The 13,168-nt window shown below is 33.5% G+C and overlaps 1 protein-coding gene across 1 annotated transcript in view; it reads left to right on the forward strand.

The window, feature by feature from the left end:
- The window catches only part of TMEM161B (transmembrane protein 161B), a 79,373-nt gene that overhangs the window by 48,451 nt on the left and 17,754 nt on the right, over nt 1–13,168 (forward strand). The window contains 2 exon segments of the mRNA XM_017890503.1: nt 135–232; nt 4,901–5,057. Coding sequence (XP_017745992.1) covers nt 135–232; nt 4,901–5,057 — 255 coding nt within the window.

Genomic DNA, 13,168 nt, shown 5'->3' on the forward strand with positions numbered 1-13,168 from the left:
GTTATTGATGAAATATTAAGAATTCTGCCTTTACACTGTGAAATTTAAAACTTCATTTGTAATTAGTTTGAAACAAGCACTTGGATAACAGTGTAGGTAACTTGTTTTTTGTGTCACTTGTCTGATTTTTATAGGAAATATAATGGTCACATTGAAAGTAAGCCATTAACCATTCCAAAGGATATTGACCTTCATCTAGAAACAAAATCAGTTACAGAAGTGGATACTTTAGGTAAGGGAAATCTTGGTAAAATGTTCTATAAATCTCAGTTTTATATTATGGTAGTGAAAGTACTTTCATTTTAATCATTAAGTCCATTATACAGAATAAGGAATCTTTCTAAGAACTTAGATGCTCAAATGACTTCATTTGAATTGAATTTCTTTTTTTGTTCACCTAACTTGTATTATTTTTCCAATTTTCGGAAGAGGCTAACTTACACAAGTTTATTATGCAGTTTCTGTTTATTAGATTGAGATCACAGTCAATTTTTATTATCTAGAATTCTAGACTTCCTTTTACTCTTTGTTTCAGCCTGCCCTTTTCTAATGTGGCTTGCAAAACTGCATTTGAAATGTCTGGCCATGAGCAGCCCAGGGGTTGGGGTGCCTACTTTTATGCAGTTGAAAAATCGAGTACAACTTTTTACTACTCATGAACCTAATTACTAACAGCCTACTCCTGACCAGAAGACTTACCAATAACATAAAAAATCAACACATATTTTTTGTGTTATATGTATTATACACTGTATCATAACAATAAAGTAAGTTAGAGAAAAGAAAATGTTATTAAGAAAATCATAAGGGAGAAAAAATATATTTCCTATTAAATGGAAGTGGATCATCATAAAAGTCTTCATCACTATGATATTCACTTTCAGTAGGCTGAGGAGGAGAAGGAAGAGGAGGGATTGGTCTTGCTGGTCAGAGGTGGCAGAGGTGGAAGAGAATCTGCATATAAGTAGATGTGCGCAGTTCAAACTGTATTGTTCAAGGGTCAACTATATTTCTATTGATTTACCCATATTTAGAGTAATTCAATTTTATTCTCACATATATTAGAAAGGAAAATGGTTTTAGAATAATGAACTGGATTAGAAATCAGAAAAATTTACTTATTCAGGATTTACTTTCATCCATTTGTTATTTCCAAATAGGTCATTTAGTTTTCCTCCTATAAATTATAGAACTGTGGTGTCTCAATTATTGTAATTATATAATGACTACAATGATTCTAGTTTAAAATGATATTAATATGAAATTATTTGAATCCTAGAAGGAAAAGGCATCTAAGGTGATATAATTTAAAACACTGGTTTTTAAACTTTGGGATATATCAAAATCACTTGATGAGTTCTTTGAAATGGATTCTCTACTCCCATCCTTGAAGATTCAGTAAATGTAGAGTAGGTTTTGGGAATTTGCATTTTAAAAGTGCTCCAAGTGATTTTGATTTTGACTAGGTTTGAGAACCACTGGTTTATGTGATAAATGAAATGCATGTTTTTTAAAATAATTTTGATAATGTCAAATAAGGTGTCATTATGTAATTTGACTCTTCTTGGGTTAAATCATACCACCATCAAAAAATTTTAAGAGGTCTAACATCTCAAATAGGATTATTTTATGATACAAGGTGGCTTCGAAATACGTGAAAGTTTATTATTACATCTGTAAAGGTTATATGTATATGTAAAGCATGCCCTAGAACTAAAAAATATCAGTGAAGAGCAATATAAATCACTTGTCTAATATCATTTAGACTTTTTTTTTTTTTTTTTTGAGACGGATGGCTGTAGTGCAGTGGCGCGATCTCGGCTCACTGCAAGCTCCACCTCCCAGGTTTATGCCATTGTCCTGCCTCAGCCTCCCGAGTAGCTGGGATTACAGGTGCCCGCCACCACACCCAGTTAATTTTTTTGTATTTTTTAGTGGAGATGGGGTTTCACCATGTTAGCCAGGATGGTCTCGATCCCCTGACCTTGTGATCTGCCCACCTTAGCCTCCCAAAGTGCTAGGATTACAGGCGTGAGCCACCACGCCTGACCCATTTAGACTTTTAAGACTGGTTATGTCTTCCTCTTTTTTCTTTTTAACTATTTTACATTCAACATTTAAAACATTTAAAGGCACTTTGACTTTTTGATTAGTAGTTGTCACATATGTTTCACTACTCCTATATGTGCTTACTTGTATAAAATGTTCATAGACACGTATAAATACAATAATATATAAACGTTCTTCCTGATTTTTAGTAGTTTTGACATTTTTACAAAGAATGTTTATTGAATAATTTGTCAGCTAGCTTTAATAAGATCTTAAAATTGTTGAGTATCAGACATTGTTATAATATTTTACTTGTATTACCCCATCCTCACAATTCTGAAGTAGGTAACTGTTACCAGTTTTTGTTTTTGTTTTTTTAACTCATTAGGAAGAAGAGTTAAATAACTTGGACAGGGTTACACACTGAATGTGGTACAGCCACTCAATGAGAACTAGGCTATTTTAATGAACTTAAAAAAAAAAAAAAAAAAACTGAATTTAGGGTATTGTAGCTTTAGCATGTAGTTTATGGAGTATTTGGTTTCACTTTTAGGATTTTGATAACTAGTCACAAATGATACTCATTTATCAACTGGTCATGTAATATCAAGAGCATTTCCAGTTAACCAACATAACAGGGAGATGTTCATATATGTTTGTAAGTTTTCGTAGTCATTTGTGAATGCATGTTGTATATGTGTGTTTAGGTGAAAGTACAGAGTTTTCTGTCTTCTTTTGACTTCAATATTTTATTAAAAGGCATATATATAATTGTATTATTGATTACACAAAGAATGTAACACTTGAGTTAAATAGCCAAGAATATATATAATTTGTACTTTCATGGAATGTATATATTATTGATGTCCCAATAATTATCATAAAAGTCTATCTTAATTTGTATTAACTATGTATTATAAGAACCTCTTAAAGAACATTAGAACTTTTGAATGTCACTTCACTGTTTGCTATGAGTGAGTTCCATGAAGTCCCTATGAGTATGGGTAGGTTTGGAGAATTAGAATGCTTATTTAAATTATTGATAATAAAACTGAAAACCTTAAATGGATTTTGGTCTGTCCTTTCCATCCACTTCCCTGACCTTCCAGATAGAAAGCTCAGTATGGGTGATTTTTTTTTTTTCTTAGTGGGAGGAAGTGATTGAGGGTAAGCATTCTGTAACCACATCAGTATGTTTCAGGCTTATGTTCAGAAACTGTAGGTCAATCACAATAGAAGACCTAAAGCAGGGTTGGGGGCAGTGGCTCATGCCTATAATCCCACCTCTTTTGGAGGCCGAGGTGGGAGGATGGCTTGAGCCCAGGAGTTTGAGAACAGCCTGGGCAATATAGTGAAATCATGTCTGTACAAAAAATTAAAAAATTAGCCAAGTTTGATGGTGTGCATCTGTAATCTCAGCTACTAGGAAAGTTGAGGTGGGAAGATTGTTTGAGCCCCAGAAGCTGAGGCTGCAGTGAGCTATGATCACACCGCTGCACTCTCAGAAAACCTAAAGCAGTTAACCTAAAAGTTAAAGTACATTGAAGCAGATAAAGAGTGTTACAATAACTTGATGCAAATTTAAAAATCATAAAAGGATTTTGGATTATTAAAATGTTATGATCATCTTACAGAAATGGTATAAAATTTGGTTAGTTTTGATGCTACTTTTAATAGCTCTTACTGTATGTGATATTTTCAAAATACTTTTTCTATAAGAATGTTGTATCTTCAAGTGTAATTGTATTATATTTTATCACTAAAAACCGTCCAAAGCAATGCAGATCATTTTATTATGTGCCATAAGAACATCTGAATTGATGGTTATGTACGTGATTTACTTCCACATTTTTAGGAGGCCTTCTAAAAAATGATGTTGATGTTTTGGACTACACTCTGGTAGAAGTAAACCAGAATACCTATGCCAACTGAGATGCAAAGGGTGATGGAATTATATTTACTTTCAAAGAATGTTAATTTCAATGTAAACTCTTAAGAATGGAATAGTTTGTTGAAGGGGTATGGTTTTATGGAAAATCAACAGACATTTTATAAACTTTTCTTGCAGAACAAAATAGGGTATAAGAGGTATATTTAGTTCATTATTTTTCTTGAGACAAAGTCTTGTTCTGTCACTCAGGTTGGAGTGCCGTGGCGTGAACTCAGCTCACTGCAACCTCCGCCTCCCAGGTTCAAGCTCTTCTACCTCGGCCTCCCAAGTAGCTGGGACTACAGGCGCCTGCCACAACGCCCAGCTAATTTTTATATTTTTAGTAAAAACGGGGTTTTGCCGTGTTGGCCAGCCTAGTCTCGAACTCCTGACCTCAGGTGATCCGCCTGCCTTGGCCTCCCAAAGTGCTGGGGTCCAGCCTTGTTTATTATTTTAATCTGTAGTATTTCATAGAATTACTAGTTTACAATTAGTACAGCCAATAATTGTAACATAAAGTTTAACTCTTACTTCACAGAAGTGAACAGTATAACTAAATTGTTGTGTTCCAGACTAAGTTGTTTTCTGAAGTGAAGGTATCATAGCTAGATATTTAAAAGAAAACACTTATAATTTCTGTAAAAAATAGCTAATCAGTTAATACCAATAAATTTGCAATCATACTTTACCAACAACTTAAATTTAACTTTGGTAATCTTTTAAGGTTTATTTTAATTTGTGAGGTATTAAAATTTAGTTTGGGATGCTAACATCCTCAGTCTATTTCCTGCATTTTTAGATTCATATATTTGTAAATCTTACATTGCAAATGAACAAATAAAGTCTAGCATATTTTAATTATAAATAGGTCCTCATAAGTTATTTATGAAAATTTAAGTGAAACTTTTTTTTTTTTTCCAGCATTGCATTACTTTCCAGAATACCAGTGGCTGGTGGATTTCACAGTGGCTGCTACAGTTGTATATCTAGTAACTGAAGTCTACTACAATTTTATGAAGCCTACACAGGAAATGAATATCAGCTTAGTCTGGTGCCTGCTTGTTTTGTCTTTTGCAATGTATCCTTCAAAACATCATTAATATTAATTTATTTTGCAGATAACACCATTAGACCTCATCTCTGATTTGAGAAAGATTTTATGTCATTAGATAACTTTTCTTTATTGAAATCTTTTTTATGTAATTGAAAATATTTTCAAAGTAATAGAGTTAAATAATTTAAAAGCTAAATGTAAGAAAAATGCCACTGCCCTGCTTTTCCTTTTTATCCAAGTCTAATGTCACAGAGACAACCACGTTCACCCCTTTTAGGCATTTATTTTGGGAATTCCTTCCTTGTGTTTAAATATTATGTGATAATGGTACTATTTATATATTACTGCACCTTTCTCCCTCTTCCCTTTTCTTCCCTTCCTTCATTCTCCCAAAATAGTTAGAGATAACATTTTATTAAATTTATACTCAGTTTTACCGTGTTATGCCTATGAAAATATTATTTACAGCCAGGCATTATAGTGTATTATTACCTTCTGTAAATAATTTTTTATTTTTGTAATTGTGGAAACTATAAACTCTTCCACAGAATTGGTAGAACCTCAGTAGTTCAGATACTTCATTTCTGTTTTTTTCCCCATAGAAATATCCTCCTGGAGCCCTCAGTTTTCTAAACTTCAGTATAACTAATATCCTGTGACTTTCTTCACTGTCTTCCAAAAATTCCCTCTACCCGTTTCTGGATCTCATGATTTCCTCTTCCTTGGTTTTTTTTTTTTTTTTTTTTTTTTTGCAGAGCACATTCTCCTGTGGTGTCCTTAGAAAGGGTGCTAAATTTTTATTTTTAAATCTTGCTTGCCTGGAATTATCTTTATTTTTTCCCTCATACTTGATAGATAGATTGGCTCAGTAGAAAATTTTAAGAAAGAAATAGGTTTGCCTGGAGAATCTTGAAGTCTCTTGAGAAATTGGATGTCCTTTTGTTTTTCATATATACCTATCCTTCCCCTAGTACATACACCCTTTGGAAGCTTTTTCTTTTTATTCTTCTGGTTTCTGATGTTTTATCATTGATAGTGTTAAGTTCTAGATTTACCCTTTAAATCTGAAAACTCATGTCTTTTACTACTATTTTTGTTTTCTTATTCTTATTAAAATTAAATATGTTCCCTGCTCTTTTTTTTATTTCCATCTCTCCAGCGGCAACTTCTTCTAGCTCTTCTCTGTTTGATGCTTACTTTTATATTTGCATGTACTTCCAAGGCTATTCCTTGATTTTAGTTTTAAGCTTAACTATTGCCATTTCACTTTGGAAATAAGGATTAAGCATATATCTTTGGGCTGCCAGTTAACCACTGATCATTTTCTATTCATCTTCCACATATAGTAATGTCATGTTTATGCCATGATCATGTAAACACCACTCACAGATGAATAGTTAGTTGCCTTAATGTATTCAGAAATATCAAGTAATATGTCAATTTCATCTTGAGTAGAGTTCCTCCTGGAGCCCTCAGATAAGCCCCAGTCTAGATTGGTTGACCTTCCCACCTGATGTGCACCTATTCCCCTGGTATCACTCATTATCATCTTCTTGGAGATTCTCTTTGCATCTCCCTCAAATTGGAGCTCTTTTTAAAGATATTCTATGTCTACCTCCTACTTGATTTACTTTCTGATTTTGGTGGAGCATATTCTTCAGTGTCATCTTCAAAAAGGTTGCATGGGTACTACATTTTTTGTGACCTTGCTCTTTTGAAAATATTTTAAATTTTCCCTAAAAATTAATTTTTCCTTTGGCTGATAATGTAATTCCATGCTGAAAATTATTCCCTTGATAATTTTGAAGGCATTATGTTTTTGTCTTTAAAGTTCCATTCTTACTCTTAAGAACTGAGCTGCCAATCCAATTTCTGATTTATTTTCTTTTTCTTTTGAGACAGGGTCTCACTGTGTTACCTAGGCTGGAGTACAGTGGTGCAATCACATCTCTCTTTATTTTTTGTAGAGACAGGGTCTCCCCAGCTTGCCCAAGCTGGTGTCGACTCCTGGCCTCAAGGCTTCTCCTGCCTTGGCCTTCCAGAGTGCTGAGATTACAGGTGTGATCTATTGCGCCCAGGAATCTGATTTTTTTATAAGTTCTATTTTTTTCTCTGTGTTATCATTACCATCTTTTTTTAGCTAGCCACCTGGTGTGCTAAAATTTTACGATGATATGCCATATTTAGGGTCTGTTTTCATCCCATGTTGGGACTTTACCAGTCTGTGAACTCATGTTCTTGAGTTCTAGAAAATTGTTTTGAATTATTTTATTCGTGTCTACAGCCATACCACCCTGGACACACCCACTCTCATCTGAATTATTTTATTGGTGGTTTTTCTCTTCTCTATTTTCTCTCTTTCTGGAATGCTTATTATTCAGATATTTAATCTCCTAGACTGGTTTTCCAAGAATGTCATCCTCTTTCTTGCATGTATATGTTTATGTTTATATTTTTATATTATTTGTTTTCTGGGACATGTTCTTAACTTTCTTAACTTTTATTGAGTTTATTATTTTGAATTTCTGCTATAATTTTAATTTTCACAACCTCTTTTCTTTATTCAGATATTTAATCTCCTAGACTGGTTTTCCAAGAATGTCATCCTCTTTCTTGCATGTATATGTTTATGTTTATATTTTTATATTATTTGTTTTTCTGGGACATGTTCTTAACTTTCTTAACTTTTTATTGAGTTTATTATTTTGAATTTCTGCTATAATTTTTAATTTTCACAACCTCTTGTTCTTAACTTTCTTAACTTTTTATTGAGTTTATTATTTTGAATTTCTGCTATAATTTTTAATTTTCACAACCTCTTTTTCTTCTGTTCCACTACCCCTTTGATGGAATTCTGCTCGTTTTATGGTTACATTATCTTCCCGTGTCTGTTTAAGATATTAATGATAGATTTTGTTAAGGTTTTTTTCTTTTGTCTGCCTAGTATCTTTTTACTCTGAGTTGCTTTTGTTTGGTTACTGTCTTTCACATTGAAGGCTCTTAGAGAGCTCTAGTGACTGATGTTTGCCTGTCCGTAATTAAGTGTGAGACACTAAAAAACTGAATGGAAGCTCTGAGCACATGGTGAGGTAAGTTGCTGAATCATCTGGATAGGCCAGAGATTATCTTTTTACCCTCTCAGAAGCATAAATCTCCATACTTGCTTCAGATGTGGGCAGATTGAACTGGTTACTTTTAAAAAGTACTGATTTCATTAGTACTTATTTTTAATACCTCCTATTATTACTGCCCCCCCTCCCCCTGCCGCTGCCGCCACCACCACACACACATTCAGTAACCAGCACTTTCACCCTAGTGTAGAGAAGTATTTGTCATCTAACCAATTTCCTTATCCTTTTGGGGAGTTTGGCAGTAAAAAGGCAAATTTCTTCTTGGCTGTCCGATTGAGCTTCTTTCTGTTGAGCCTGCTTTCTAGCTTCCACAATTTTTTTGCTTTTTCTCTTACTTTATTCATGTTCCTTAAAACCAGATTCCTTTACCATCATTTTGGTGGGATTTAGGAAGAGATAAAAAGTAACTGATTTGCTTAATCTGTCTTAAAGACTGTTTTTTTTTTTTTTTTTTTTTTTTTTTTTGAGACATGGTCTTGCTCTGTTGCCCAGGCTGTAGTGCAGTGGTGTGATCATAGTTCACTGCAGCCTCTAACTCCTGAGCTCAAATGTTTCTCCCATCCCAGCCCTCCGAGTAACTGAGAGTACAGGCACGTGCCATCACAATTGGCTAGGTCTGGGAAGTCTTAATAACTGCAGTACAGACTTTTAATCTTCCTGTTTTATCCATTCATCAACCCTGTGTTTGAAGGTACCTCGTGTCTCCAGTACTTTTCCCAGGTTTCTGATGAACGAATTGGCTTTCTTCTTACTGAGTTCCTCCCCTTGCAGATCAAGTATAGCAGAGAAAGCTGAAACCTAATTGCTTTTCTCTCTCCACTTAACATCTTCCAAAATTTTGTTGATTTCTTATTTATTTACTTACTTACTAATTTTGTCTCTTTTCTATTCTCTATTCTTGAGGTTTTTGACTTTTTTATGTGCCTTGCTGAGTTAGATTGTGATAATGAGCAGAGGAAATGCATGTCTTATGTCTTAATATTTAACCGGAGACTGTAGCACTATCTTTTAAACTTGTTAAGTGGATACCATTTAAAATATGTGACATAATTTGACAGTTCATCACCAGTGTACTACCCTTCTGTTGCCTCTTTTGGATTGATTTAGGTATAATTTAGACTAGAAGAGCCAGAAAAAAGTCTTAAGAGTCAATATCCACAAAGTATGTAATATACTGGGTAGAAATACTAATCATGTGTGTCAGTTGAGAAACATCCTTAGATATCCAGTGTTGCAGTAACTCTAAGAGCAGTTTTTGAATTCAAGCTCATAAAATATTCCTGTTTAATTAAATACGTGAAAATAACAATCAGAATAAAGACCTATCCCTAGACATCAAGTCATATAAAACACATCAAAAATATTTTCCCATGATAATTAGCACGAGCTGATTATATGTCATGTTACTTTTTTTGTACTTCAGTGAGTTCTCATGTTCTCCAAAATACTGCCCTTTGTTGTTTTTTTCCCCAGAGACAAGGTCTCACTCTATCGCTCAAGCTGTGGTGCAGTTGCAAAGTCCTAACTCACCGTATCCTTGAGCTCCTGGACTCAAGTAATCCTCCTGCCTCAGCCTCCAAAGTAGCTAGGACTACAGTTGCACCCAGCTAATTTTTGATTTTTATAGAGATGGGATCTCACTATGTTATCCAGGCTAGTCTTAAACTCCTGGCCTCAAGCCATCCTCCTGCCTCGGCCTTCCAAAACACTGGGATTACAGGTATGAGTCTCTGTTCCCTGCCAGTATTGCTTATTATTGAATATTCTTTTCTTCACTTTCTTCATGGCTAACACATATGTGGGAACGCATATACTTGATTTGCAGTTTTATTTTAATGTGATTGAGCCCTTGATATATACCTACCAGATAAATTAGAAAAATATGCTTTTTAATAGCTATTCATATTGTTTATGTGAGTAAATTTTATGTTTCATTTTACTCTCTAACGCCTAATAATGCGGGAGCAAAGGTCCCACACAGCCTTTAGCACTGAACTGACTTTGCTTCGTTTTAAGTAATGCATTTGTGAAAGGCATCAAACAGTAACATCTCTGCAGGAATCCTGTAGCTGGCTGTCTCCCTATCCCAGAGAGGACAGAAAGTGCTGAAGAGCTTACAGGCCAGGCTACTTTCTGCCAGCTTTGATACTCCACAAAGAGGGTGGGGAAGAAGGCAGTAAAATTGTGTGTATGCTTGGGTATGTGATTTTTTTGTTGTTGTTCAAACCTGTAGCATGTGATGAAGTTATCTACCACCTTTAAAGGCATATAGGAGACCAGAATTAAATTCCAGATATCCAGATTAACGCCAGAGAGAAATAAGTTTACAGCCTATCTTTTTATCTTTAGATAGGCTGGAATATAGCTGAAGTAACCCCTGTCTGGCTTCTCTTTGTTTTCTTATTGTATGTGCCTACTTATTAGTCAAACACATGTCTCCATTGATTACATAGGACAATAGCTTTGCTTAATTCCATAGTCATACATACCTCAGTTAATTCAGAAATTCTCTGCAGTTGTTACTGATGAAATGTTCTTTGTTAAAATGGTCCCCAAATTAAATGGTCCCCAGAATTAAAATGGTCCCCAAATTAGACACATACAACTTTAAAAATCAGTTCACTTTAAGGAAGAAAATTATTTAATTTCCATGATTATTTTTTTTCTTTCCCCCATCACTTACATGTGACATAAATAGGACAGCAAATTATGCTTTCTACAGAATCTTAAAAGTTCTAAAAGCACAGGAATGACTTTTTAAAATTTGACACTAAAACCTTGAACCCTGAAACCTAGAACTGAGTCTTCTCTTGTCATCAGCTCTGCTTTCTGCTTCACCTGAGGTGTTCAGGCATCTCAGCCATCAGAGCTGCTTTGAATCTCACTCCTAAAGCCAAACTAATTCTCAGCTCTACTCTACTTTCTTTCTCATTTGTAATTCTAACCATTTTCTCTGACCAAGTCTGTGTGTTCCCCTTCCATTTATGCCAAGTTATATGTTATGGGGAAGGAAAAAGGTAAAGAAACCCTTGCAATGAGGATGGAGTATTTCTAGTAAATGTCTTTCCTGTATGATGGCCCATGAAGTCTTAGAGTCACTGTAGAAATGTGTACTGATTTTATGGATATGAAGCATATCATTTTCACTTATGAAAAAATGAAAAGTAAAAAGGTAAAAATATGGCTTGCAAAGCCAGAGGTCCTTCGGGGAAGTAAAACTTTAAAGAATGAAAATATTCTACAATGTATAGATTTTTTTTCCCCAAGAACTTTTCTTAGAAATAAGCTGTAGCACAGAGAGTAATACTGAGTCAATTATGTGAATTTGAGTGAGAAGAAAGCTATTCTACAAAGAGTGATAAAGCTTCTCAGTAGTCCTATTATATTTGGTTAAAGGCCTGGATCATTAGTCACATTTCCACAGTGCTTGTATTTTACAATGTGGAGGTTTAAGGTACAAAACCCTATTATGTATGTTTTCATGGCTATGTTAAAATTTTAATTTTCTTTCATTGCCAGGCATACAAATTTTATGCAAAGCTAAAAACTGTGACTAGTTTAAGTTAAAATAAATTCTAAAGTTTTCTGGTTTAATATTCAGTTCTGTATGTAGATTTGTATATTAAAGGTCTGCAAATGTTACATTTATTTGCTGTGGGAAATAGACAACTACAACAAACTAGTACAACTTAGTCACCATTTCTAAATTCCTTCAAAGGCTCTAAGTTACTGTATTCTTTTATTTACAAAAGTGTTCTGCTTTAGATTAATAAGGAAAAACAAAACATTTAATCCTGAAGTAAACTGTATAAGATTTCAGTTCTAGTGAGAAAAAGAATGAAACTCAAGAGTTATTGAATCTGAGCCAAGGTACTTGTATTATGTTGAAAACTTGTATATGGCATGTTATATCAAAGCCTGTTTGTTGTATGAACTTGGAGATTTTTTTGTGACATTAATGCTGTCATATTACTCAGATTTCAAGACAAAAACCTAGAATTAAATAGGAGTTTGGGGTAATAGGACATTATTTCTATTTATTAATTTATAATTGAGTCTGACTTTGCTCTTTTATCTGCAAAGTGATTTTTTTTTTTTTCTGAAACTAAAAGATAGTTTTCTTTTGTATTTTAAATAAAGGTTGTATATTATGCTTTCAGAAATTTTTGGCTATTATTTCTCTTCACAGTCTGGTTAGGTTGAGGCTGGCTCTAAGCTTTTTTTGTGGAATGGCATTTTAAACATGCACAATGCTTTTTTGCATATATCTAAGAGAATTTTAGGTTCTTTTTCTCTATAATTAAAGTAATGGAACCTGCATATCTAAGAAAGGATGAAAAATATTTTAGTTTAAAATTATTTTTGTTAAAAAAGTTTTTTTAACATTGGAAGATACGATCATATTATTTTTAAGACTTTTTTACTTAATAGGTCATTAGGATTAATGTACTTAGTTTTCAGTGTATATGTGTAATAAGTTCTTGGTATAGTTTGTAGGTTTCTTTGCAATGTAGAATGTGAAGTATAATGTATTTTGAGTATTTTAGTTGCCTTTTCTTATGGAAAAACAAAGGTGGAAGATTTAATTATTTGAATAGAAAAAAATTAGGGATTTTGTTTAGTAGCAACGGTCAGAAAAACAATAGAATCTTTTTTCACAGAACAGAAGAACTCAGTTTGCATAAAAATCACTTAGTTGAATGGAAATATGTTCCGTTTTAAAGAGGTAATTATAAATTTGTGAAAGTTTTTTGAGAAATCTCTATTTATTCTTTGGGATACTATTTATCATATTTGTGTAGTAGCAACAAAATATTTCTTCTTGGAATATGGGTCTATTTCTTTTCTTCTCAAAAGAGCATTGATAAAATATCTTTGAACAATCTCGGGATGTTAGCGTATAGACAGTGTTTTCTTAATTTGAGAATTGGGCCTTTAAAGCAGTTTATAAACTAAGTTGAAACATAATGGTCCTTTTTTTTTTTTTTTTTTTTTTTTTTTTTT

Source organism: Rhinopithecus bieti, unplaced genomic scaffold, assembly GCF_001698545.2.
Source record: "Rhinopithecus bieti isolate Rb0 unplaced genomic scaffold, ASM169854v2 scaffold_17861, whole genome shotgun sequence".
Classification (NCBI taxonomy): Eukaryota; Metazoa; Chordata; class Mammalia; order Primates; family Cercopithecidae; genus Rhinopithecus; species Rhinopithecus bieti.